This window comes from Dunckerocampus dactyliophorus, chromosome 9, assembly GCF_027744805.1.
Source record: "Dunckerocampus dactyliophorus isolate RoL2022-P2 chromosome 9, RoL_Ddac_1.1, whole genome shotgun sequence".
Taxonomy (NCBI): Eukaryota; Metazoa; Chordata; class Actinopteri; order Syngnathiformes; family Syngnathidae; genus Dunckerocampus; species Dunckerocampus dactyliophorus.
Window position 1 is genome coordinate 25,345,717 of NC_072827.1, and position 23,106 is coordinate 25,368,822.

At 40.9% G+C, this 23,106-nt stretch overlaps 1 protein-coding gene and 1 long non-coding RNA gene across 14 annotated transcripts in view; one reads left to right on the forward strand and one right to left on the reverse strand.

Annotated features, from left to right (window-relative positions):
* The window catches only part of LOC129187959 (uncharacterized), a 30,321-nt gene extending 26,009 nt beyond the window's left edge, over window positions 1-4,312 (reverse strand). For both annotated transcript variants that reach the window (XR_008572498.1, XR_008572497.1), the window contains exon 1: window positions 3,863-4,312. This is a non-coding gene — a long non-coding RNA (uncharacterized LOC129187959). The remainder of the gene's footprint in view (window positions 1-3,862) is intronic.
* The window catches only part of LOC129187956 (inactive dipeptidyl peptidase 10-like), a 137,891-nt gene that overhangs the window by 41,609 nt on the left and 73,176 nt on the right, over window positions 1-23,106 (forward strand). For 11 of the 12 annotated variants that reach the window (XM_054787823.1, XM_054787825.1, XM_054787826.1 and 8 more), the window contains exon 2: window positions 22,028-22,142. In XM_054787823.1, the coding sequence (XP_054643798.1) occupies window positions 22,028-22,142 (115 nt within the window). Of the gene's footprint in view, window positions 1-3,765; window positions 4,073-22,027; window positions 22,143-23,106 lie in introns of those variants that run through there. The other variant, XM_054787822.1, reaches the window with a different exon arrangement.

Consider the following 23,106-nt stretch of genomic DNA (forward strand, 5'->3'; position numbering starts at 1 on the left):
ACTTATTAGTTCGCTGACGAAGCTCTTCGGATGAGGAGCGAAACGTCCGACACCTTCTTCACAGAAGTACAGATGATGTCTCAAGAAGCCTTTTCCTCAATATCGGGAAAGTGCTGATTAACGTGCAAACAGGAATCATTTTATTGCTTGTGGATGCAAACAAGTCCTGTGTTAAAGATTATGGCAACCAACACTGCGTGCATGGAAACGTAGTTTATGTGTGATTCTGCGATTCATGGTGACTCTCACAACGTCAGCTGGGATAGACTCCACCTCGCCCATAATGATGACAAGCCAATAAAAAATGAATGCATGGATGGATGGATTGTTACAGCATGACTGCAACTACATGTTCCACTTTGCATCTCGATTTTGCGACTTGTGCAATGACGGTATCTGTACCGATTAGATGTGAATATATCAATTTGTCTCATGCTCGAGTCCTGTCCTTCGTGTTCTTTCTCTGCTGTACGGGGCAGACGACTTGCCAAGGAAATAGCATAATGAGGGAGACTGGCAATTCTTTCACCAGGCTTTAGGACACTGGCGGGCTGGGACTAAAAAGTGGAGCTGGAGCCGACCAATCGCAACAGAGTAAGCGTGGTCAGGGAAGGAGGCTGCCGAACGGAGCGTTGCAGCCAAGAGGAGAAGTACACAACCTTGAGATTTATGGAGTATTTTTTAAAAAGAAACTTAATATAGGCTCCTTATATAACCATTTTCAAGGAAGGAATTACACAGATGATAATTACTACCTTGATTACGTCATTCACATTTTGCAACATTACATTATAAATGTGTGTATTATAACAAATATTTACAGGAATATCAACAAGAACGTACGCAGAACATAAACCCATCTGACTTTGGCTGAGGGTAGAATTCATGTCCACTGTGGAAATGTATTTGATATATCAGGACTAATATATTCATTAAATGTATGTGCTTCAGGGTGAAAAAATTAGTTTGCACGGGGTATCACACGCTTCCTCCTGATGCTTTAATTCAACAAATTAAAGAGTTTCTTTTTCTACATTTAATACAAAATAATAATAGTAATAATAGTAATAATAATAATGATGACAGAAAATAAAAATACACTTTATCAGACCCAAGACAAGAGCTGTATGAACAATTCTTCCCACACAAAAGGTAATAATGCTCTACCATAATAACAAACATCTTTCTATATTGATACCGATCTCACCAAAACTGCTCACTCTTATCTGTTTACAGGCGGGATTTTTAATACAGCTATATTATTAGATTTCATCATCTCAAGCGTACGTAAAGAAGCGCCTCAGTCAATACTATTCTGTATTCTTCTTTCTGTTTTTCAGTTTGTGCCGTGAGCTCACTCTCACCTGCTTATGTTACGGATACGAGGAGAAGCTCACTAAAAGAATATCACTCAAGAAAACCTCAGCAGAATTGCAACATGTTGGAGAGTGACTGCATTTTTGAGTGCGGGCTCTTGATGTGAAGAGCAGAGGAATAACATTCACAGCCATGCGGCAATCACTAGACGCAGGCATGAGCTCAGCCTCAAAATGTTTGCATTTTCTCCCAACTGAAAGAATATGCGTGCATGTTTTCAGTTGACGAGCGCTTTGAATTTATATCCACCATCTAGACATCAAAATCAGTATCAAGTTGCATTTTTAGATGGAAAACAAATGTGTATTGTAGTAAAATACACAATTATCATTCAAAGCTCGATTTGGAAAGTAAAGTTGGCATACTGGCATTTATGACACAAATGCTCTGACGTTTTGTGTGCCGGGATTGAACCCCGGGATGCAGAGACGGAGGCAGAGTTGTCCAAAATAAAATAGATAGGAGTGAAAAACAATAACTAAACACAAGATACCATGAAATAACTAACCAAAAGCTACAGCTCAAGAATTGCTCGGAAATAGGTTGCACCAGAAATGGAGCAACGAGAATGGCAGGAAGAATGAGGAAGGAGAATGAATATTAACATGAAGTACAAAAATAGGGATAAAAATGCTTGACCCAAAAGAAACCAGAGGAGGACGGCAATGCTCACTTGGCAGCTTAATGAGATGAGGAAGTGGAACAATCCGGCATTTTCCTGCCACAGCCGCTTTTGAACGCCACTAATTTGGTAGTGGCTGCAGGTGTGTCTCGTTGCTCCGCCCTGCAACGGAAGTAAAGGAACGCAAAAACGAAACAGGAGGGAAAAACAATACGGGAGGTCCTCGGTCTACGTACAAGTTCCATTCCTATGACGGCGATGTAAGTCAGGCTTTAGTGTAAATCAGAACTTATACCTAAATAAACACATAAGTCACTCACACTGTACACAGAACACATGAAAAACGTGTAAAATACAGTAATAAAAGATGAAATACCACAATTAATAATAATAAAAAAGAGAACAACTCTTTACTTTTATCCCTGTGTTTGTCTTGCACACTGGAAGGGGCGTGGCAAGGGAGGGAGGGAACAGGCTTATTGGGAGGAGGAAGTCTCAATAATATATATACATCCTAGGTTCCCAAAGTGGGGTACGCGTACCCCCACGGGTACGCCAATTGTCACAGGGGCTTCGTGAATAAAAATGAAAAACAATTAGCGCCTAACAACTACGAGTGTGCCTGAACACCCGAACACCTGAACACCAAGGAGAAAGGAGCAGAAAGGAGATTCGAAGCCAGATCTTCCAGATCTCCTGTGTGGCCAACATGCTGACCACATGGCACCGTGCGGCCCTTGAATTGTAGTATTTGACTCTGTTGAAGCATTTGAATTGTGAAATAGCTTTCAAATGAGCTTTGATGGCAAAAAAAAGTTAGCTTTTGGAAATGAGCTAGCTTACGGGACACACTGCCATTTTGGGACGCCATATCGTGAAATAATCACATGACTTTCACATGACAACCACTCCAAAATGTGAGAAATGAGAGAATCTCATGACTTAATTAGTTCAAGTCAAGCACAACACTATATATGGACTGTATATGGAAGTGTTTCAAGTGTCATGCAATTTGATAAAAACATTAAAAACTTTAAAGAACATGGGACACATGAAACAAAAAGCCATTTTGCCAGGACAATGTGTGCTTGTTAAACAATTAATAATATCAGCAAGGTATTTTATACACCGCAATAAAGCAGGTGCCCAATTAAAGATCCTAAAGACCCAAAATGGGACCTGTTTAGCCCAAATATGCTAACATGTATACAGCCCTCTGAGGGAGTAGTATACACACAGGAAATTACCAATTCTGCAAATTAGATAGGAGTCAGGACCAATAGCGCTTTTCCTTACTGAGGAGTAGAAAACACTGGTGACTGTCCCAGAATATGGCTGCCCCAAAATGACAGTGTGTCTGGTGAATGTACCTCATTTCTAAAAGCATTTTTTTGCAATGAAAGCTCATATCATCACACAATTGTAATGCTATGGTGTCAAATATTACAATTCAACTGTTCTTACTATATTTCTTCAATTAACTTGTATAAAACAAGCTAAGAAAATACCACTATTGGCTTTTAGCCTTAAAATTGCTCTGGAAACGTGTGATATGTGTTTGTCACAATGGCAAAGACGCTAAGGCGAGACTCAATAAATGTCACTGTTTCAGTGAGTTTCACTGAATATGAGCTTGTTTCGATTCAAAGCACATTTGTGCTACACAAAAAAAGTGTCAGGTTGACATATATCCACCATCATTTGACTTTAAATGGCTCTGGGTTCTTATGGGTTAATAAATTCCAGCATATAAAACCACACGAACAATCTCCTCCTCCTGCACATCTCTGATACCTCCTCCAAGGAGCAGACACGAATATCTCCCCAGCAAGGTGTTCAAATCGGAGCTTGTTCCTTACTTACTGATGGGATCGTGTTGTCTTCTGGTCAGATGTTCTCCTGCACCTCACTGGTGACGAAATCTCCCTCCTCTTCCTCATCATCCGTTGATGAGAATCTCTTTAGCATCTTCCTTAGCGGCGTTAGATCAACACTTCGGACCGAGGACTTTACACCATGACAGCCAGCAAGGAGCAGCCGAACCAGAGACCCAATCCAACGCAGCAGGAAGAGGTGGGCGAGCGGCTTTTATTCTCGTTACAGCACTTTAACCGCGAAACCTACTACCGTGAAGCTTCAATCAGTAGTCTTGACCGACGCACGTTACACAGATGCAGCATTTTTACCACGTAGCTTTCACGGCATCGTTCTTTTCCGTTGCAACACGAAATAAAAAGCGTTGTGAGCGTGTATCGTGCATGTTAAAAGGGGATGGATGCTGAGGAGACTGCAGGACACATTGTCATTCATCCATTGCCTCCTGTCAGCTGCTTCAAAACCACTTTAGGGCAGAATATGCACCCCTCCTTTTCTCAACACACACTGTGCTCTCAGGAGGGCAAAAATGTCATCTTTCACCTGCAGCAGTGGTGTCCAAAGTGCGGCCCGGGGGCTGTTTGCAGCCTGCAGCTAGTTTTTGTGTTATCCTTCAGGATGTCCTAAGAATAAAATTAAAGATGACCTAAATCAGAACATTACAAAGAAAGTTCACGGCTACAATGAAAGAAAAAAAAAGGTTAGCCTGGCATGTGTGTAGTGCCTAACAAATTGGGATAGAATACTTAGTTTTGTGAGTGTATTCAAGTGTATTACTGTATTCAAGAGTGTATTCAAGTACCCCCAATTTGAGAAACAGTGTAATAGACCAACATCTTATGTAAGGTTTTCACCACAGTTGTGTTACGGTTGAGTGAGTTGAACCCCAAAAGCAGAGACAGAGGCGGAAGTCAGAAGCGAGGGCAAGAGTTGAAAAAAACAGTGCAAGAATAACAAAACTACGATGCATGAAAAAATACCAAACAAAAAAAATAGCATCGCAAAAACTACCGGAACAAAACTGCAACAATACACATAACCAACGTGGAGGCGAAGCCACGGAAAAACATCACAGCAGGATGGAGAAGGTAACGAGTGGAGTAAAGCTTACCGGAGGTAAGATGGCTAACTAGCAACATGGGGGGTGACGTAGCAAAAACACAAGCTTAAGTTGGGGACGACAGGCAGGCAAGAAACATGTGACCACATGAGGGAACCCTGCAATACACCGATGCCATCCTGCTGAAAGCTACAGGTAATAAAGCCCGCTAACGACTCCACCGGAAACAGGAACAGAAATGGAAACAGAAGGTAAACAAAACCAAAATAAAACAGACTTAACAGCATCGGTAACGACTAAAATATGTTTTCCTGACTACTCCAGTACGTAGAAGCTCTGACACCAAATTATTATTCATGGTAAAATGTAATTTTCAGCAATAGAGGCTGCGAGTTGCATGGCTAACATTGCATCAAGCGATATACTATAACGTGTGTGGGGGTTGTTTGCACACTGTGACCAGAATTGATTGTGGAAGAATAAGATATAATTAAAAAATATATAATATAGCATGCACAATAATAAGATTACATTGCTATCATTTGCAGCCTCTTGCATCAAAGGCTTGTATTGCTTTGCAAATGGGCATTGGTCCTATAATTATCCATAAATTACAATAAAATGAAAGGAAAAACAGATTAAGAGTTCAATAGCTCACATCAGGCCAAAGGAAGGCCTACAATGTTTTTTACATCATGTTTATTATATTTAAAACAAAGGACTATTTGGTTGCTTCAGTTTATTTGCCAGATTACATTTTTAAACAGTATTTCGAATACATTTGTTTTGTGCATGTTTCATAAACAAAGAATATCAACTGCCCCTGCATCATTGAATTTTCCAATATGTGGCTCTCGCACTTTGGACACCCCTGACCTCCCCTTTGTGAAATACTGGTCCGTGTCGGGGCTAGAGAGTGCAACTTAATAATTATACACTTGTGTTTACAGCACAATGCTGTTTTTGTGTCACCGTTAATTACTGCTTTCCTTTCTCTAAATGTTCTCAACGTCCCCTCAGGCAGTCGTAACCTGGGTCAATGTGCCATTCTCTCATTTTGGAAATGATTCCTCTCTTTCACAGTAGTATTTCCTCAGAGAGGAAGCCAACTTCTTCTTGGGTGCTGCTAATTTAATTCAGTCGTGTAGCCTTATTCCAAGAAATCCCCCCCCCCCCGCCTTGTTATTTCATTTTTGCCCCTCGAACTTGTGGTGCGATGGGATTGCAATCCTCTCACCGCGATAGCGAATGCTCAGTGAGCCCAACCTACCGGCCATTTCAGAAGATTGCGTGTGATATTACGCAAGAGCGGTGTTAACTTTGATCAATGATGCAGCGTAATGATCACACTGGCAACTAATGGTGCTTGTTGATGTTCCAATCAGAGGTTGTTAGTGCACTCTTGTACATTAGGACTAACAGACACACCCTTATCCTTACATTTTTACCTGAATGATCACGTAAGTCACTCAAACTGTACACAGAACACATGAAGGACATATAAAATACAGTAATAAAAATTAAATACCAGAATTATATTAAACAGTAATAAAAAAAAAGAACAATTTCTTACTTTTAGCCCTGTGGTTGTCTTGAACACTGGAAGGGACGTTGTAAGGGAGGAAGAGACAGGCTTTTTGGGAGGAGGAAGTCTCAATAATGAGCCCACTGCAGTGCTTAGTTATCACTGTCAATTTCATAAGAGCAGATCCTGTCACACTTTCAAAGATACCGTCTTCATGGCGCTTGTGTCTTGGACCGGGCATGCAGCCAATGTTGATCAGCGTTTCTCCTCTTTGAGCGTTTTATGATGTACGAGTTCACGTCACTTTTCACGTTCACTTTTCTTTTCTTTGACACAGTGGCGTCAGAAGAGTTTGCCTCACGCTTGAGAGACATAACGAGGGGACAAAAGTTAACGAAAGCGAACAAAAGTGACGTTGTCCTTTGTCAGTGTCTACGTGTTTAACCGCTGTGTGCATTTTTGTACAGTATTAACAAGCGTAACCACGGAACGTCATAACACGTCCTAACACGAAATGCCATAACAGAAGGACCACCTGTATTGGGAAAACGTTTGTGACATATAAACACCTTTTTTAGATTGCCGACTCCAAATTAAGGTGATTTTGCATTTATCAAATAGTTGATCGGGACTCTTGCATATGCCTGCATCAAGCCCAATATTAGCTCATATAAAAACGTAAATGTTGGAATTTGGACTGTCAAATGATTAAAAATTGGAATCGGATTAATCACAGTTTTTAAATTAATTAATCATGATTAATCACCATTAGCAACTATGCCCATTTCGACTGTATGGAATTAACAGATAAGATAAATGATTATATATACTTGTATGTATGAACTCCTCTTTAATAGTATCAGAACACTTGAAGCACATTTTAAACCGTGTTATTATGAGCAATGAGGGGTTGCGTTCAAAGATATCACGTAATTTAAGGTAAATTTACTTGGGGACGACTGCAGGAGCAATATGTTTTCCAAAAACGCTGCAGCCGAACGGCGTCAGGACGAAGCACGGTCAGAAGAGTGAATACACGTGAGTCACTTAATAATTTATTGTGTCTAACCTAGTCGATCCATTCATCCCTCCATCCATTTTCTATGCCGCTTCTCCTCATTAGGGTCGTGGGGGCATGCTGGGGCCTATCCCAGCTGAATTTGGGCGACAGGCGGGGTACACCCTGGACTGGTCGCCATGGTTTACATTGCACACGTGCATGTGTGCTACAAACACTGATGCGGCATGATCTTGACAAACTGTACCGTGTTCAAGCCTTTAGCTGTCTTGAAAGAAAACCAAACAAAGTGACTTGTTTGATATTGGCTGGTGTGGTGTTACTGTTGCTTCCAAACACCGATATAATAATCCGAGCTCACTCAGAGGTGGATCTCTCTAAGTGACCTTGAGGTCAGTCAGTGTGGTGTTGTGGTGTTCTCCTCCTTTGCTTTGTTCTCATGACATTGAGTTGTGTTTGTTTGCTTTGTTTTGGGGGTACGGAAAGGAAGGTGGAAACACTGAAGAAAAAGACAGATAAATTGGCCTTCTCCAACCTTGCATTGACTCAAGATCCAGTTCTAAATGGATAAGTGCTTGCAGGTTTCACCATTAAAATGTCTCTTGAGTCCCATCCGTCAAGATTCTCAGTCATCCGAGTCATCATTAACCTGAGTGGGTTAAATCAAGGACGACTGGATTTCCTCTCATCCAAATGCTTCTTTACAGTGGTGCATCGGTTTTTGTAATTAATTTGTTCTGAAAGGTCAGACAAAAACTGAAACGTATGAATACCAAAATCTATTTTTCTTTTTGAAAATAATCCATTCCAGACACCCCAAAACAACAAAAATACATTTTTATAGAGAGTGATTCTAGCTCTGCATGCAGACAACAATTCAAAATAATTATAAACACCGAATGAAATGTGTAAACGACCATTTAACATCACTTTTACGTTTACTGAAGACTCTCGCTAGCATAGACAGCGAGGAGCGGAGAGAGAGGAGGGGATCCACACCAATAATAGCTTTGATCGTTTGTGATTTCTATTTCGTGAACACCGTTACCCCTTTCACAACATTTGCCTCCTTGATTGCCAGGATGGAACATAATGTTGATGCAGCAAACACACTAGTTTGTGTAACATTCTCATTTGTTTGCCAGCATTATTGAGTAAACAGTAGTCTTGTGTAAACAAAGTATTGCAAGGTTTGGTGTTGGGGGTGTAATCCAAACAAGCTACTGTATCTATCTATCGATCTGTCTGTCTGTCTGTCTGTCTGTCTGTCTATTCTATCTATTCGTACAAAAACTGGGGAGTTCGAAAATCGAGAATTCACTATTCACTATTTCCGCCTGGCTTTAAGAGAATGGCAGGTAGTATTCTATGTTTATTTTCATAAATGTCCGTGTGCTTTTTGGTTGTGTTCTTCAAACATATGGTAGGCTATATATTTATATATTGTTATAATGTTTACAACCTCAGGGAAAATGTTCTTGGGAACAGGAGGTTATGGGGGCAACAAGCCAAATGATTTAATTGAGAGCTAATAGTAGCTTTTGCTTCTGGACCATGAGGAATAATTTGGCGTCGTCCTGCTGCGGATGCTGGGCTTTTGGATGGTGATGGCCTGTCGTGTTGCTCCGCCCAAGGTCACCAGACCAAGCTGCATGAAACAAAGAAGAGAGAACAGGAAACGCCGTGACACAGACCATGACACTCTTTCTGCATTGTGTCGTTCAGACACAAATGTACAGAACCACTGATGGGAAGACACTTAAGACAAGAGTTACATTATTAAATCAGTTGTCAGAGCCACACATCCCAGGTGTGGCGTCTGTTCCTCCACATTTATAGTCCTTCTAATGCCCTCTTGGCTAGCAATTTTTAGCACGGTGTCTGCTAGCACGGTCACCAATCATTCCTTGAAAAATGTAATTGGCCTGTATTTAGTCCGGTGTTGAGCTGAAAAGGGACACTTTGAATAAAAAAATCATCTGTTAAACGTCAATAGATTTCATTGACGAGCTGAGCAACAGCTTGCCACAGACAAAGCCAATCCATGCCAGCGTGTCTGATCGTTCACCCATCGAACTCATTGCTGTTTGACTTTTCTGGTATCTTTATTTATTCCCATTACTGTGGCTGTCACTCTGCTTGGGGGCAGCCAACCCAACTAGAGTTATCTGCGTAGCTCTGGTCTTTCAACTCCAAATGTGACTTTTTACCACAGTGACATTTTGTCTTGAAAAAAAAAGAATCAATGCGGTTAGTTTGGTGCTCGTTTTTGTCCAAATGGGAAGCTACTGTCATTATGCAATCCGTGCCGGAAACATGATCGGTTCTGCACATGCGCGAGACCTACGTCACTTCCTTCTTTTTTTTTAATGACAGTGCTTCTGCGACCTCACGTGTTGTGGTAGTTATTATTTAAATATATGCACATAAATGGTCAATAACCATACTTCATAAATGTAATATATTGTTTTTTTTATTTTTTTTTATTAGTAACTCTTGTTAAAAGACTTTGTTAGGATGCGGATGTTTCTATCACCTTTATTCACCAAGACTGAGCTACGTAAAAACTTACACAATGCACGTAGCCCAGACGTAAACGTTATATCCGGTTACGTATAACATACATGAATAAATACAATCAAACAACACATACAGTGCAGTGATATTTGAAAGTAAACAACCATAAGCCGAGTGCAATGATGGATTAAGCTAGAGGATTCGAATACATACAATAAAAATAATTTCACACAAATAAAAATTGGGTCGGCCATCCCTGCCAACTAGGTGTCCCTTATTTATATTTCAGGGAGTCGACCTCCATTGTCAGGCAGCACCACTTGCTAGTGTCACAGGGAAAAACAATACCCCGTGCACATACAATGAACTCCAGTTCACGGAGTTTCTTCTTCTTTCGGTTTTATTTCACTTGATAAATGATAAGTGTTTTTCAACTGACTGGCGTCTTATCTGCAGACTGCAGTGTCATTTGCTGGAATGCAGTCATCTGCATCTAATTGCATTTGTATCAAATATGGCCTGCAGGGGAAAAGAACCACTGTGTAAAAATACATTTAAATGTCCCAAGAACACTTGAGGAAGAGTTTGCTGTCGTCTTTTGATCGCCAAATGGAAATTATGCTTATATTTGGCCATACTTTAAAATGAAAATGTTGCATCACTGGGCTGTCCCTGAAATTCTACAGGCGTTGCCAATATACTGTGCAATTACTTTCCTACTTGTCAGTCAGTCCTGTATCATTTTGTCCTTTTTCATAAGCCTGTAATATTGTAAGTCATTGCTATTTGGTATTGTATTGTTGTTGTTTTTTTATATGTACCTCGGTTTTCATTATTAATCCAGTCCAGAGGGTCTGTGGAAAATTGAGTCGTACGAAAACCAAATTTTCCCCATAAGAAATCATGTAAATCCAATTGATCGGTTGAGGACACCCAAAAATATTAAGACAAAACACGTTTTATACAGAATAATTATAGTTTTACATGCAAAAAACAATGCAACATACATAAAAATGATGAATACCATGGGTAAATGAACCTTTAACATCACTTTTACTTTCATTGAAGACTCTTGTTGGCAAAGACGGTAATGGGAGGAGCGGAGGAGGTTGGGTGGGGAGAGCCACCCTGACAATGTGATGGAAGTGCAGAACGGTGTAGACTCCCCCCCCCCCCCCACCCCACCCCCCCCACCCCCCCTTTCATATGTTACTTTGTTTTCTTGCAGCAGGCCAGGCTTTGTAATTTTGCCTGTATATTTATTGTGTTTTTTGAATAATTGGAGCATTTCAATGAAGTGGTAGGAAGAAATAAAGAAATAAAAAAATGATAATTTTCTATAGTTTTCCCATTTTCATGATCATTTTTGAGTTCCAACAATATGTTAACTTTGGTTTTAGTATAAATTTTGCTTGTAGTTGCTCACTTGGCAGGTGGAGGAGCAGCTCCTTTTCTCTGCATTTTTTGGTTGCTTCTTAAACTTCTTTCCCTTTATGATAGACTATCTTTGGAAAAACTGTTTTGAAATCCCCATTTGAATGATTTCCACATGCGAGAACAACACATTTATGTGGTTGTTTGCCACCCATCCGTTTGAGTAACCGGACGTGACGTCACGGCAACCCAGAAAATGGTTGCGGGTGGTTGACTCGCCTGATTTCGGTCCAGGCAGTGTGGAGTCTGCCCACACTCCATGATGGTGCCAATGTGAATGGTTGTATGTCATACACTACGTGTCCTGTGATCGACTGGGGATCAGTATAAGGTGCGACCTCTTTCGGCCCAAGGTTATCATTAGGAACCCGCGAGGAGTGATCACGTTACGGTCATTTTATGACTCGACTACATTAAGCGCATGCATTTGTGTGTGCATGGAATCGTGCTGTGCCCTGGGCTCCCTCTTCCAATTGTTTTTTTTTTTAGAGGTGTACATCATGCTACGCAGAAGGAGTTGGAGGGGGAGGACTGAGTCGGCGTATGGCACCTTGACACAGGAGCAGAATCCAGGCTTCACACAGCAGTATCAGTTATGAGCTGGTGGTTGTTTGTAGTAATTACAGTCATTTTCAGCTGTATATTTTAGAATTTTTGGGGGGAAAATTAATCATAGGGTCAGAATGGCCATACCCAGCCTGTGGGCCTAAGGTTTCCCATGCCTAAGAAGCCAACGTTTGCTTGTTTCTATGCAAATAGAATCTACTTTTCTGGAGAACTTGAATAGTTCTTATCAACAGAGGTGTCTGCCATGTCCCGTTGGAATTCATTCATTGATCCGTAGCATTCTTTGCCTCCTTCACGCGATGAATAATTGATTGTATTGATTGACTATGATGGCATTTGTTCAAGGGAGACAGGTAGAATTACTCCTCTAGGTGTTTTAATGGAAGAGGCTTCTCATCATCGTCTGTCTTAAATACATAGCACTCGGAAGTGAAGAGTGTTAAGCAGGAAAAAAAGAAAATCCAAATAGTTCCTGTACTTGGTTAGTTGTTTATTCCAGACAGAGACATAAAATCAATAGTGGTCCCCCATGAATTTGTGGTTGGCAATGAGATCATGATGGGTAGAACGATCCATCACCTCATCTTGTCCTATTTCATTTCTTCATTGCAGTTACTACAGCTAGTATGCAGACTGTTGTTGAGGATGTTCTGTCGAGTCTTGGGCCGCAAAGCAAAGACAGACAACTGAGCAGTGTAACAAGACCTATTTTACAAAAAGTGCACTTTAGACAGTGGATCAAACAAAATATACAAAAATAAACAAAAACAACAGGGATGGCAAGTGACTGTGACAAACACTAGCAGCAGTAGAAAGACGCTGCAAAGAAAGACGGAGCTCAAGTAATGCTTAAGATAAGTCTTAATGTCTTAAGATGCTTAATACATCATAATAATAATACACCAACATAGTAATACATCATAATTTAATACTGTAAGTCCAGTCCTGTGTGTGTTTTTACCGCTCTTCCTCTGTTGTGTTGAAAAGCCGCATGGTGTGGGGGAGGAATGACCTGCTTAGTCTTTCGGTGGAGCAGGGCAGTGATAGTAATCTGCCACTGAAACTGCTCTTCTGTCGGGAGACGATGCTGTGCATTTGATGATGCTGGTTGTCCATGATGGAAAGGAGCCTCCTCAGTGTCCGTTGCTCTGCCACAGATGTCAGGCTGTCCAGCTCAGTGTCAATGACAGAGTCTGCCTTCCTCACCAGTTTGTCCAGACGTCTGGCGTCCTGAATGACTATGTCCGTGAATGTCTTTTGTAAATCCTAGGTTCCCAAAGTGGGGTACGCGTACCTGTAGGGGTACACAGGTTGCCGTAGGGGGTATATGAATAGAATTTAAAAACGGCTTTACGACATTAGCACCAAACACTGAGATTTACGTAATGTACTAGAACACCTCACGTGAACAGCCACAGCGCAGGTAGTAACAAAGTACTGTATACTGTAGTGCAGAAGAAAGGTGAGAGCATGAAGTTGTTCATTGTTGTGTGTACCTTAGATGAACAGATAAGTCAGCCTGATGATGATGATGTGCATTCAAAGTGTTTCATCTTGAAGATTTTTCAAGATCATTGATATTGTGAGTGATATTGAGTGCTGGTCTTGTTACGTGGTGCTGTGACTAATTAGTGTGTTTTCTGAGCTGTATGAGCTTGTCAATTGTTTGTTGACTGAATGCACTCACTGTTAGAAGGCCCCGGTTTTGCACGTGTAAGTAAATTTATGCTTTCACGAATAATGTGTCTTCTTCTGGTGTTGCAGTTGTTTTGTTCATCGGTCCTTGAACACACCATGTGTGACGCACATTGAGACTCGTGTGTATGACTTTCTGCTCAGACAGACGTGTACTATCTATTCTTTCTTTCACCTCACCCTTGTTCGTTAATGTTAATGTTAATGCCGTGTTTAAATGCACAGAGGTGAGCTTTAATAATTAGCTATGTGCTGCTCTGCATTTTTGCTTGGTGCATAATCTCGTGCTATGTGCTCATATGTCCATGTGGCTCAGTAATAAGCCTCGTATTGAATTTACTTCCTTATTGCTTTCTGCACGTTATGCGCCTGTATTAATTATTACGTAACCATGTGGTTGCACGCAAAGCACAGCAAATGAGCATAAAGGTCACAGTTCACCGCATTTTACCACAGAATATAATTCTTACGTTTCATCTTCTTGTATATCTGCCTCCATGTAGACAACACAATCTGTGATGAGGTTGTGGCGTACACAATTACAAATAAACTTGCAGTTGTAAAAAAAGACGGAACGACTTCATGTACAAATTTAACTAAACAAATACACGCAGTACTACCAAGAGCCATATTCTAAAACAGGTAGTTTTGATCCCAGCCTGCCGTCCAGTTCGAATAGATTCATTGAAACATGTATTGTCCCACTTGAGGGTATAATGACTGTTATTTGTCTGTCTCTGACTGTCATTACTTCTGGTAGGAAAACTGCTCATCAAGTGTCTTTGTATGCCTTGAAGAACCCTATAAAAGAAAAATGACAGACTCAGTGTGTCAAAACTCTTAATGCTTCTTTCACTACTCATAATTCTGTTATTAAATCGAAGAATGTTATTTAAATTGCCTAATTTTAAATGATACAAAGTGCAAAAAATACCTCATGAGGGCAGATTGGTAATGTTAGATTTGGTCTAATCTTGCATGACTTTGTCCAATTTGGCCATGGTGGAATGAAGGAATAGTAATAGCGTGAGAATGCTGTTTGAAGATGAACCAGATCAGTCAATTTCATTGTTTTTCATGATGAAAATTGTGAAATTGTGTGGATTATTCTTTTGCATGGAAATGTACCTTTTTCTGGCCTCCTGATCAGAGCAGCCATTTGAAATAACGGTGCAGCAACAAGCAAGAATACGCTGACAGATGTTTTGCAGCGCACATATGTGAGGAATGTTACAAAATAAATGCTGCAGCAGTGCGCTGTATTCGTTTCCACATAATTCCGGGGCAATATTAACGTATTTCGCACCATCGGATTTTAATGAAATTTCATCTGTAGATCTATAAGGCTTAAAGCTGGACTTAACTTTTCTGTATACGAGTGAAAATACACCCGATATCGTCTGAAAAAATTGCATTTTTAAGGACGTCTCCACGGGCTCTCCTAATCGAGGGCGCAAGCACAGTGTTAGATTTTTGCATCGCTAAAATACGGGGATTGTATTTGTAACATTCCTTCATATGTGTTTTGACCTGGACGCGCCGCGGTGGGTGATGATGTCACTAAGCGTCACTGCTACTGCACCGTAAACTACCGTCCAGAGGCGTACAAAACATCCTTAATTTGCATATTGTCTCCATAAATGTCACTTAAAAGGAGTTTCAAATAAGGCCAGATGAGTTAAATATCAATACTGAATAAAGTGAATGAACTGACCAAAAGAAGAAGAAGCAAATCGACTGTATTTTACAGGTCAACTACAACTCCCATGACCACCACATACCCGGAAGACAATGATGTCACTGACAGGCAGACTGTAACGTTTAACGACTATTTAAAAAAAAGTGCTAAAAAAAAGCACATCCATATAAAGTCTGCCATGCTTAAATCCTATACTATATTTACTAGTATCGATTCAATCAATTGATTACCTTTTAAACAATGCTAGATCAATATATGCGTCGTCCTGAATGGAAACTTGAGAACCCAGATCGATGCAGTTGAATCGCAACAATATAAATCGATGCATCGATGTAGTGAATGAATCGTTACACCCTTACTGCTCACGCTAAAAAACATCAAGATTGATGCACAATGCTGAGTTTTTAACAAACGATGGACTGTTAACTATTCATTACTACAATTTGAATCATCATTATGGAACCAAGCACGCAGACAAACAAAAAACTGACTGATGACAAACAGGCACGGACGTCTGAAGCAATTCTTGCTAAGCCGCAAAAACAAAAGGTTTTTTTAAGAGCAGCTTGGCTAAAAACAGTAAGTCATTGGCATGTCCACCTCACACATTTCTCCTACTGAACAAGAAAAAAATAGTAAAAAATTTAAACGAGGTGGTTGGATGACAAGCTAACTGCTTATAAGAATTGTATAAAGCTGATTTAGAATATAACAGAATAGAATAGATACCATATTAGTCTTTTTCAGGAAATTGCATTGTTGGGGCAGCAGCAGCACAACCACAAACACAAGCAGACACAAACACAGCACAAGTGCAAAAGTGGACTTAGTTGCATATTATGTTTATCAAACAGTCTGATTGCAGATGGAATAAAACTCTAAATAGCTCAGACTTGCACTTTGCTACAATCAGTCTGTGGCTGAAGGTGCTACTATTAATCACCTCCAGTGCATGGAGTGGGTGAGAGGAGTTGGTCCTGATAGAGAGAGCATCCCTCCCTCTATGACCTGTTGGGCTGTTGGTAATTCGGACGCCAATACGGAGGCTGCTATTTTAATGAGTTTGTTTACCCTCTATGTGTCTGTAGTGCAAGCACCCTCTCCCCAGCAAACTATAGTGAAAAACAGAACATTGGCCCCGGCTGTGTGGTAGTCATTACACAGTAGGGGTGGGCAGACATTGAATGAAATAAAGTCTTACTATACACAGCCTCCGTCTGGCTTTTCCCAGTCTAACTTGTTATCGAGCTCCACCCGCAGGTATCTGTGATTAGGAGCCACTTCCACCTCTGGATGTTGATGGGCATTAGTTGGATCCTGATTGTTTGTCTGCAAAGTGCTTTATAGTTGCTCTGTACTCCTATTCCTTTCCTTCGTTGATTAGGCCAACAACTGACGTACAATCTGAAAACTTCCTGGTTCCTGATGTTATGCTGGAAATCCACAGTATACAGTAGGTGGTAAACAGGAATGGCGCCAACACAGTTCCTTGTGGCACGCCTGTGCTGATTGTGTCAGAGATACAGCGTTGCAGACGAACAGACTGTGGTCTGTAATTGAGATAATCCAAACACCATTGGACCAAAGATATTTCCACACGTATTCTCCTCATCTGCTCACCTAACCGCCTCAGGCTGGATGGTACTGAATGCACTTGTAAAGTCAAACAATGTGAACCTCACACATGCATCAGGAGCATCAGTCAGTCCTGTGCAGCATATACTGTATACAGTATGAGGGCATCATCTACACTAATCTTTGGTTGGCATGCAAATTGTAGAGGGTCTATATGAACTGACACACTGTGATGGATGTAAGGGAGCACCAGTCTTACAAATGCCTTCATAATATAAGAGGTGAGCGCTACAGGTCTGTAGTCCTTATCCATTGGTACACAGTTCAACAGAGCCGGTCTTCATCAGCCTGGGGCTGATTTTATCAGGCCCCTCTGCTTTCCCTGGATTCCGTTGGTCCAACTTCCTCTTGACCTGAGCTGGACTGAGGATTATTGCATTAAAGGATTTAATGCAAGTCTTTCAAACTTTACTAAATTACAGATTTCCATGCTTAAACATCATATTTAGGTCACGTCTTGTCAATACAATGAATTGTTCTGCTTTTATAAAGAGAGAGAATTGATATTAAGCATCATTTAGTTCACCGGTGGACCCTCCACAATATTTTCTGTTTCTTATGTGGCCCCTTGGGCAAAATAATTGCCTGCTGCTGAAACCGAATATTGTCTCCACCTCTTAAACCATCCATCCATTTTCTGTACCACCTGTCCTCATTAGGGTTGCGGGTGAGCAAGAGGCTATCCCAAAAGACAGTCAATCACAGCACGCACATAGATAACCATTCACAGTCACATTCACACCTATCCAATGAACCTCACATGCATGTTTATGAAATGTGGGAGGAAGCTGGGGTACTACACAGAGATGTTCAGATGAAGTTTTGATGATCCAAATTCCATTAGAACTACCGTACTGACCGATCAAGGTGTATTAGTGGGCTGTATTGTACTTGCAGGGTTTATGGTTAATTGAGGCTGGAGAGCCTGCAGAGATAAGCTACAGTATTTATACGAGGGAGGTTTCATTAATCATTTCATTCTTCCGTGGTGGAAGCTTCACTAACGTGAGGACTCGGCCACGTAGTTGGAGGTAGAAGCAAATATTCGTGGATGGTGTTTCCACAGCAGATATTATCACACACACAGCACACTCCATGGCCAATCAAATTGTGCAAACAAGTCTATCTGCAGTCAGTATGATCAATGGAGGCCTTGAATGCAAATGATTAGCATTCCTTATCTCTCTGAGATGTTGCACCATCTCTGAGGGTCAATACACAACTCAGTCTCTGACTATGGGCACCAAAGAATATTTGTTTTTTGTCCTGTAGGTATTTATGAGGAGCAGGTTTTAAGCAGGGACTATGCCTGATTTGTTAGGGGACTGCACCCAAAGTCTCTTGTGGTCCATGCTAACAGGAATTTTGATAACAGATGAACCTCACGCATCTCCTACTTTAAAGGGGCCCTATCCTACATTTGCAGCTTTTCAAACCTGTAGCATGTACCTGTATATGTTTAAAATGTGCTCTTGTTCTTCATGGTGTGGAAGTGCCATATTATGAGGTTGGTGTGTTTCAACATTTTCATGCCACTCCTAAATCTTGTGAACGGTCGTGTATGAGAACTTTATGAGATTTCCACAAGATCATCTGAATATCTCAGATCACAACTTTAGGAAGTCCATATGTGGCGACTTGCCGCTTGTGTTAATGGTTGCTCAGCACTGTTGGTTGCTTTTTCTTGAAAATGGTCAGTCAGAAACTTTTTCAGGTAAAATGTCTGGTAAAAATTGTGTAAACCGGAGTAAGGCAGCAATGGGGAGAATTTTTTGTTTTCAGGGGAGCTAAAGACCTGCCTTACAGTCACTGCTTCTCTGCTCTTGCCACTTCACCTTTCGTGAACAAAGCACAGTTCAATGCCAGAGTCTCCAGTATTCATCCAGTTATATCCATTGCCCAATTTATCTTTACTGTTTGCTGATAACCATTAGCACGTAGCCGGTTGATAGGGGCGTATCTCTAACAGCTCAGGGCCTTGGGGGGGCTGGAGCTGACCCTCGAACCCTGACCAATCGCAACAGAGTAGGTGTGGTTGGAGAGGAGGCTGCCGAATGCCGGGTTATGGCCAAGAAGCGAAGAATGGAGATTTATTGAAATAAAATAAACTTACTATAGTGCCCCACTAGGATCTAAAATCTTTTTAAAAGCCCTTTTTAAATGAGCAGGATTGGCCACCTTTTACATTTACTGTCACACAGGTGTACAATGAAATCAGAAGTTGGTCAACACTGCTTAAAATTATTTTCAACAAGAATGGGAAAACATAGAACACATACCAAAATAAAATGTTTTTTTTCAGCTTATGCTGATAAACATGACAAAAATATGAAAGGTGTCTCTCAAAAGTGAGTATACCCCTCACATTTCAGCAACCATTATATTATAGCTTCTTCTTATGTCTTGTTCCTATGAAATGTAAGTCGGATTTTAGTGTAAGTTGGAACGCATATATTAAGTCATTCACAGTGTACACTAAAGACATGAAGGACATAAATCCAGTCAATAAAAACGCTAAATACAAGAATGAAATGAAACCGTAATCAAAAGGAGAGAAGAATTCCTTACTTTTATTCCTTTCCTAATCCTAGCCAGCGCATCAGGCAACTCACTTGCTGCTTTATCATCCCACCAGCAGCTTCACCTTGAACCTTAAGGTTATGCAAATTACCACAAGCCTTAAACCGCATAAACCACCCCTTGCTGGCCATAAACACTTGACTTTCACTCCCCTCCCCCCTTTTATTTTTCAAGGTTTGAAACAATCTCTTAGCCTCTCCTGAATCAAACAGCCTGTTTTATGCTTTCCGCATTCGCGAGGTCCCAGAATTCCACATTCTCCGGCCCTTTAATTTCAGAATTTTCAGCATCAAAATTCCAGCATCAAAGTATTCAGGCTAACAATTTGCTAACAATTTTTCACATCTTTAAAGCTGCAACGTTTCCTGTAATTTCACATTTTTCATTCAGCATTTCCGTTCAATTTCAGCTCTTCAGCCTTCACACAATTGCCATACTAATTGTCTTCTCTAATTTTTTGGATTTTTCCTTTTCAGCCTGTCCTGTACGGCAGTTAATCATTGAGTATGTGTAGACTGTATGCTTATTTTGCCATAACAGAGTTGCTGTACAACAGGTAAGGCAAGACAAGTTCATTTATAGAGCACAATTCATACACAAGGTAATCCAAAGGGTAAAATCATTTCATAAAATCATTCTACAAAAGCATAATTATTCTAAAATCTATACATAAAATTCCATAAATCAATCTATAAAACAAAAATGATTAAGAATGAAGAGTGCAGTGCATATGCGTGGTTGAATATACGTGTTTTCAGCTTGGATTTGAACATTGCCAAAGTTGAGGATTGTCGCATATTTTCTGGAAGATTGTTCCAGATTTTGGTAGCATAAAACTGAAACGCAGCCTCACCGTGTTTAGTCCTGACACTGGGCACTCGCAGGCGACCACTCCCTGAGCTTCTCAGAGCCCGAGACGGTTTATGTGGCTCGAACATGCCAGAGATGTACAAGACCATGAAAAGACTTGTACACAAGCAGAGCTGTCTGTTCTCTGAGCAACAGGAACCCAGTGCAGAGACCTGAGTACTGGACTAATATGGTCATATTTCCTGGTTCTAGTCAGGACTCGAGCAGCAGCATTCTGGATGTACTGCAGCTGTTTTACTGCTCATTTAGAGAGCCCGGTGAGAAGGCCGTTACAGTAGTCTAGCCTGCTGGAGACAAAGGCATGGATGAGAGTCTCTAAATTTGTCTTAGACACTATTCCCTTGATTTTGGCGATGTTTTTTAGATGGTAAAACACTGTGATGTTATTGATTTAATGTGGCTGTTAAAATTGAGGTCTGAGTCCATTATTACTCCTAGATTTCTAACCTGATGATTAGGTTTTAGAGAAAGCATCTCAAGGTGAATAATAACGCTTTCTCTTTGACTTTGACTCAGGTGAGTCTGGTATACTCCTCCTGTTCAAGTTGTATTGTGTTTTATTAAAGCCAAGAGGGGAAAGAGGAAAGAAAGGAAACGTGATAAAGAGTGTAAACGATCACATGAACAGATTGGGTATGGGTAGGAAGATAGGGGCGATAAAGCATGAGAGCGTCCATTTCATCGCCTATTTGTTTGGTGCTGGAGTGCCGTATAAGCATCGGGTGCAGGAATAGCAGGGATCTAGTCGTGGAGTCTCAATGGAGAATCTGGGGATTGACATGGAGAGAGAAGAGGGCGCAACAAACAGACAGTCACAGAAACATCTGTTGTAACAGTGTTGTAATAGCACTTTTCGCCTGCTCGTCCTTAGATGGGAGCAACTTTAAGCAAATATAGAAATAATACTGTAGATAGCGAGGCTAATAATATCAGTAATAGGAGTAGTATTAGTAGTAGTAGTAGTAATAGGAAGAATGATGATGATGACAATGAAAATAACAATAAAAGTGTCAAATTAAAGCCGCGGGATGAGCAAATATGCAAAAAAGACCATGCATGGATGCTAGCGTATGTACTGTATGATTGAACGTGGTAAAATGCATCACTTGGAGCTGTTGCTGGTAACCCTGGGGGTGCAACATCGAACCCGCGACCCGGAGGGCAGACCGTCTGTCCCCCGACCCACACAAGGGCAGGCGACCCGCGGCAACCCCCGGGCACAGGATTCAGGCCCAGGATTCACTGGTGGGAGACGTGCGGATCCCCGGTGAACAGTCCACCCAGGGACCAGAGAGGTCATCTTCCCGAGGAGTGTGAGGAAGAAGTGGGTGCATGGTTGGTCGCTGGTGGCCTGACTCGACTGGCTGTTCTTAAGTAGGTGTGGCGGGGAAAGGTGGAATAGGAGTGAAGGGAGACAGCGTAGGGACTTCTCTAGTTGTTACTGTGTTTGTGCTTACAGTCCATTATAAAAGATTGAATTATGGCATGTGACTGTTTTGCTGTTCAGTGAACTGGTCTTCCTGTCCCTGTTTGACCTCCATTTCTTTCTACAGGACCTTGGAGGGGTGAGTCCACCTCAAAGAAACTGGAAGGGCATCGCCATTGCCCTGCTGGTCATCCTAGTGGTCTGCTCCCTCATCACTATGTCCGTCATCCTCCTCACACCAGGTAATGCTCATGATCAAACTTACTTAAGTTTTTTTTATATCTCGGTTGAAGTGTTCTTTCTTCTTTCTGTACACACAAGTGATATGTAAAAAGTCACGGTGTACAATACTTGTTAGCCACATCATTGTTTAAGTCGCAGGATTCAAAGCGTGTGGAAAAAGTAGCGGCTTACCTTCCGGAAATTATGATACTTATTTCAATATTTGTCAATTGTTTTGTATTAGTGCATGCTGCAAGAAAGTATTACACCAGTGTATAATGAAAATAATGCAATTTTACAGGTTTTTACCAAATAAGGCACTCAAAATGGACACGAATAAAGGATTTTGGATTTAAACTATAAAGCATAAAATTGAACATCAAAGATTATGTGGCCTTTGGGAAAGTATTTCTTTATTTAGCACTCAGTTCAGGTGATTTCCTTTCACAACTGCTTTTTTGTCTTCATGTTGTACCGTTGTTAGAACCCTTTGGCCAATTACCACTATTTGGTCATTTTATTACCACTGTATATTTTTTCCTGTTATTAAAAAACAGTTATTTCACGCCTTTGAAATATAAAATCTTCCCCTGGCCTTTCAACCACTGGTCTATTCCATGTTTGGTTAGACCTTTACTGCCTCCAAGTACAAATATGGTGTGTGGTGTGTCAAGGAACGCCAATATGGCTGACATTCAAAATCACTTGGCCTTCCTCCTCTGCTCACAGTCAGCAGCTGTCCTATTTGAAAAGGCACATTCCATGCCTATTTAACATTTTATGTTCAAAAGCCAAACATTTCAGCGGCCATGTTGGAGCCTGGCTGAAAAATGTCTAACCCAGTCATAATCATAGAAATGTATAGTTTTGTTGGTGTATGTGACAGTCTGTTTTTTATGTAAATGATCTACAGCCCGACTGAGTATGTACTGTACTAAATGGTCTGAGCGGTGCAAAGGGGGATGTCTGCAACTACTTTGTTTT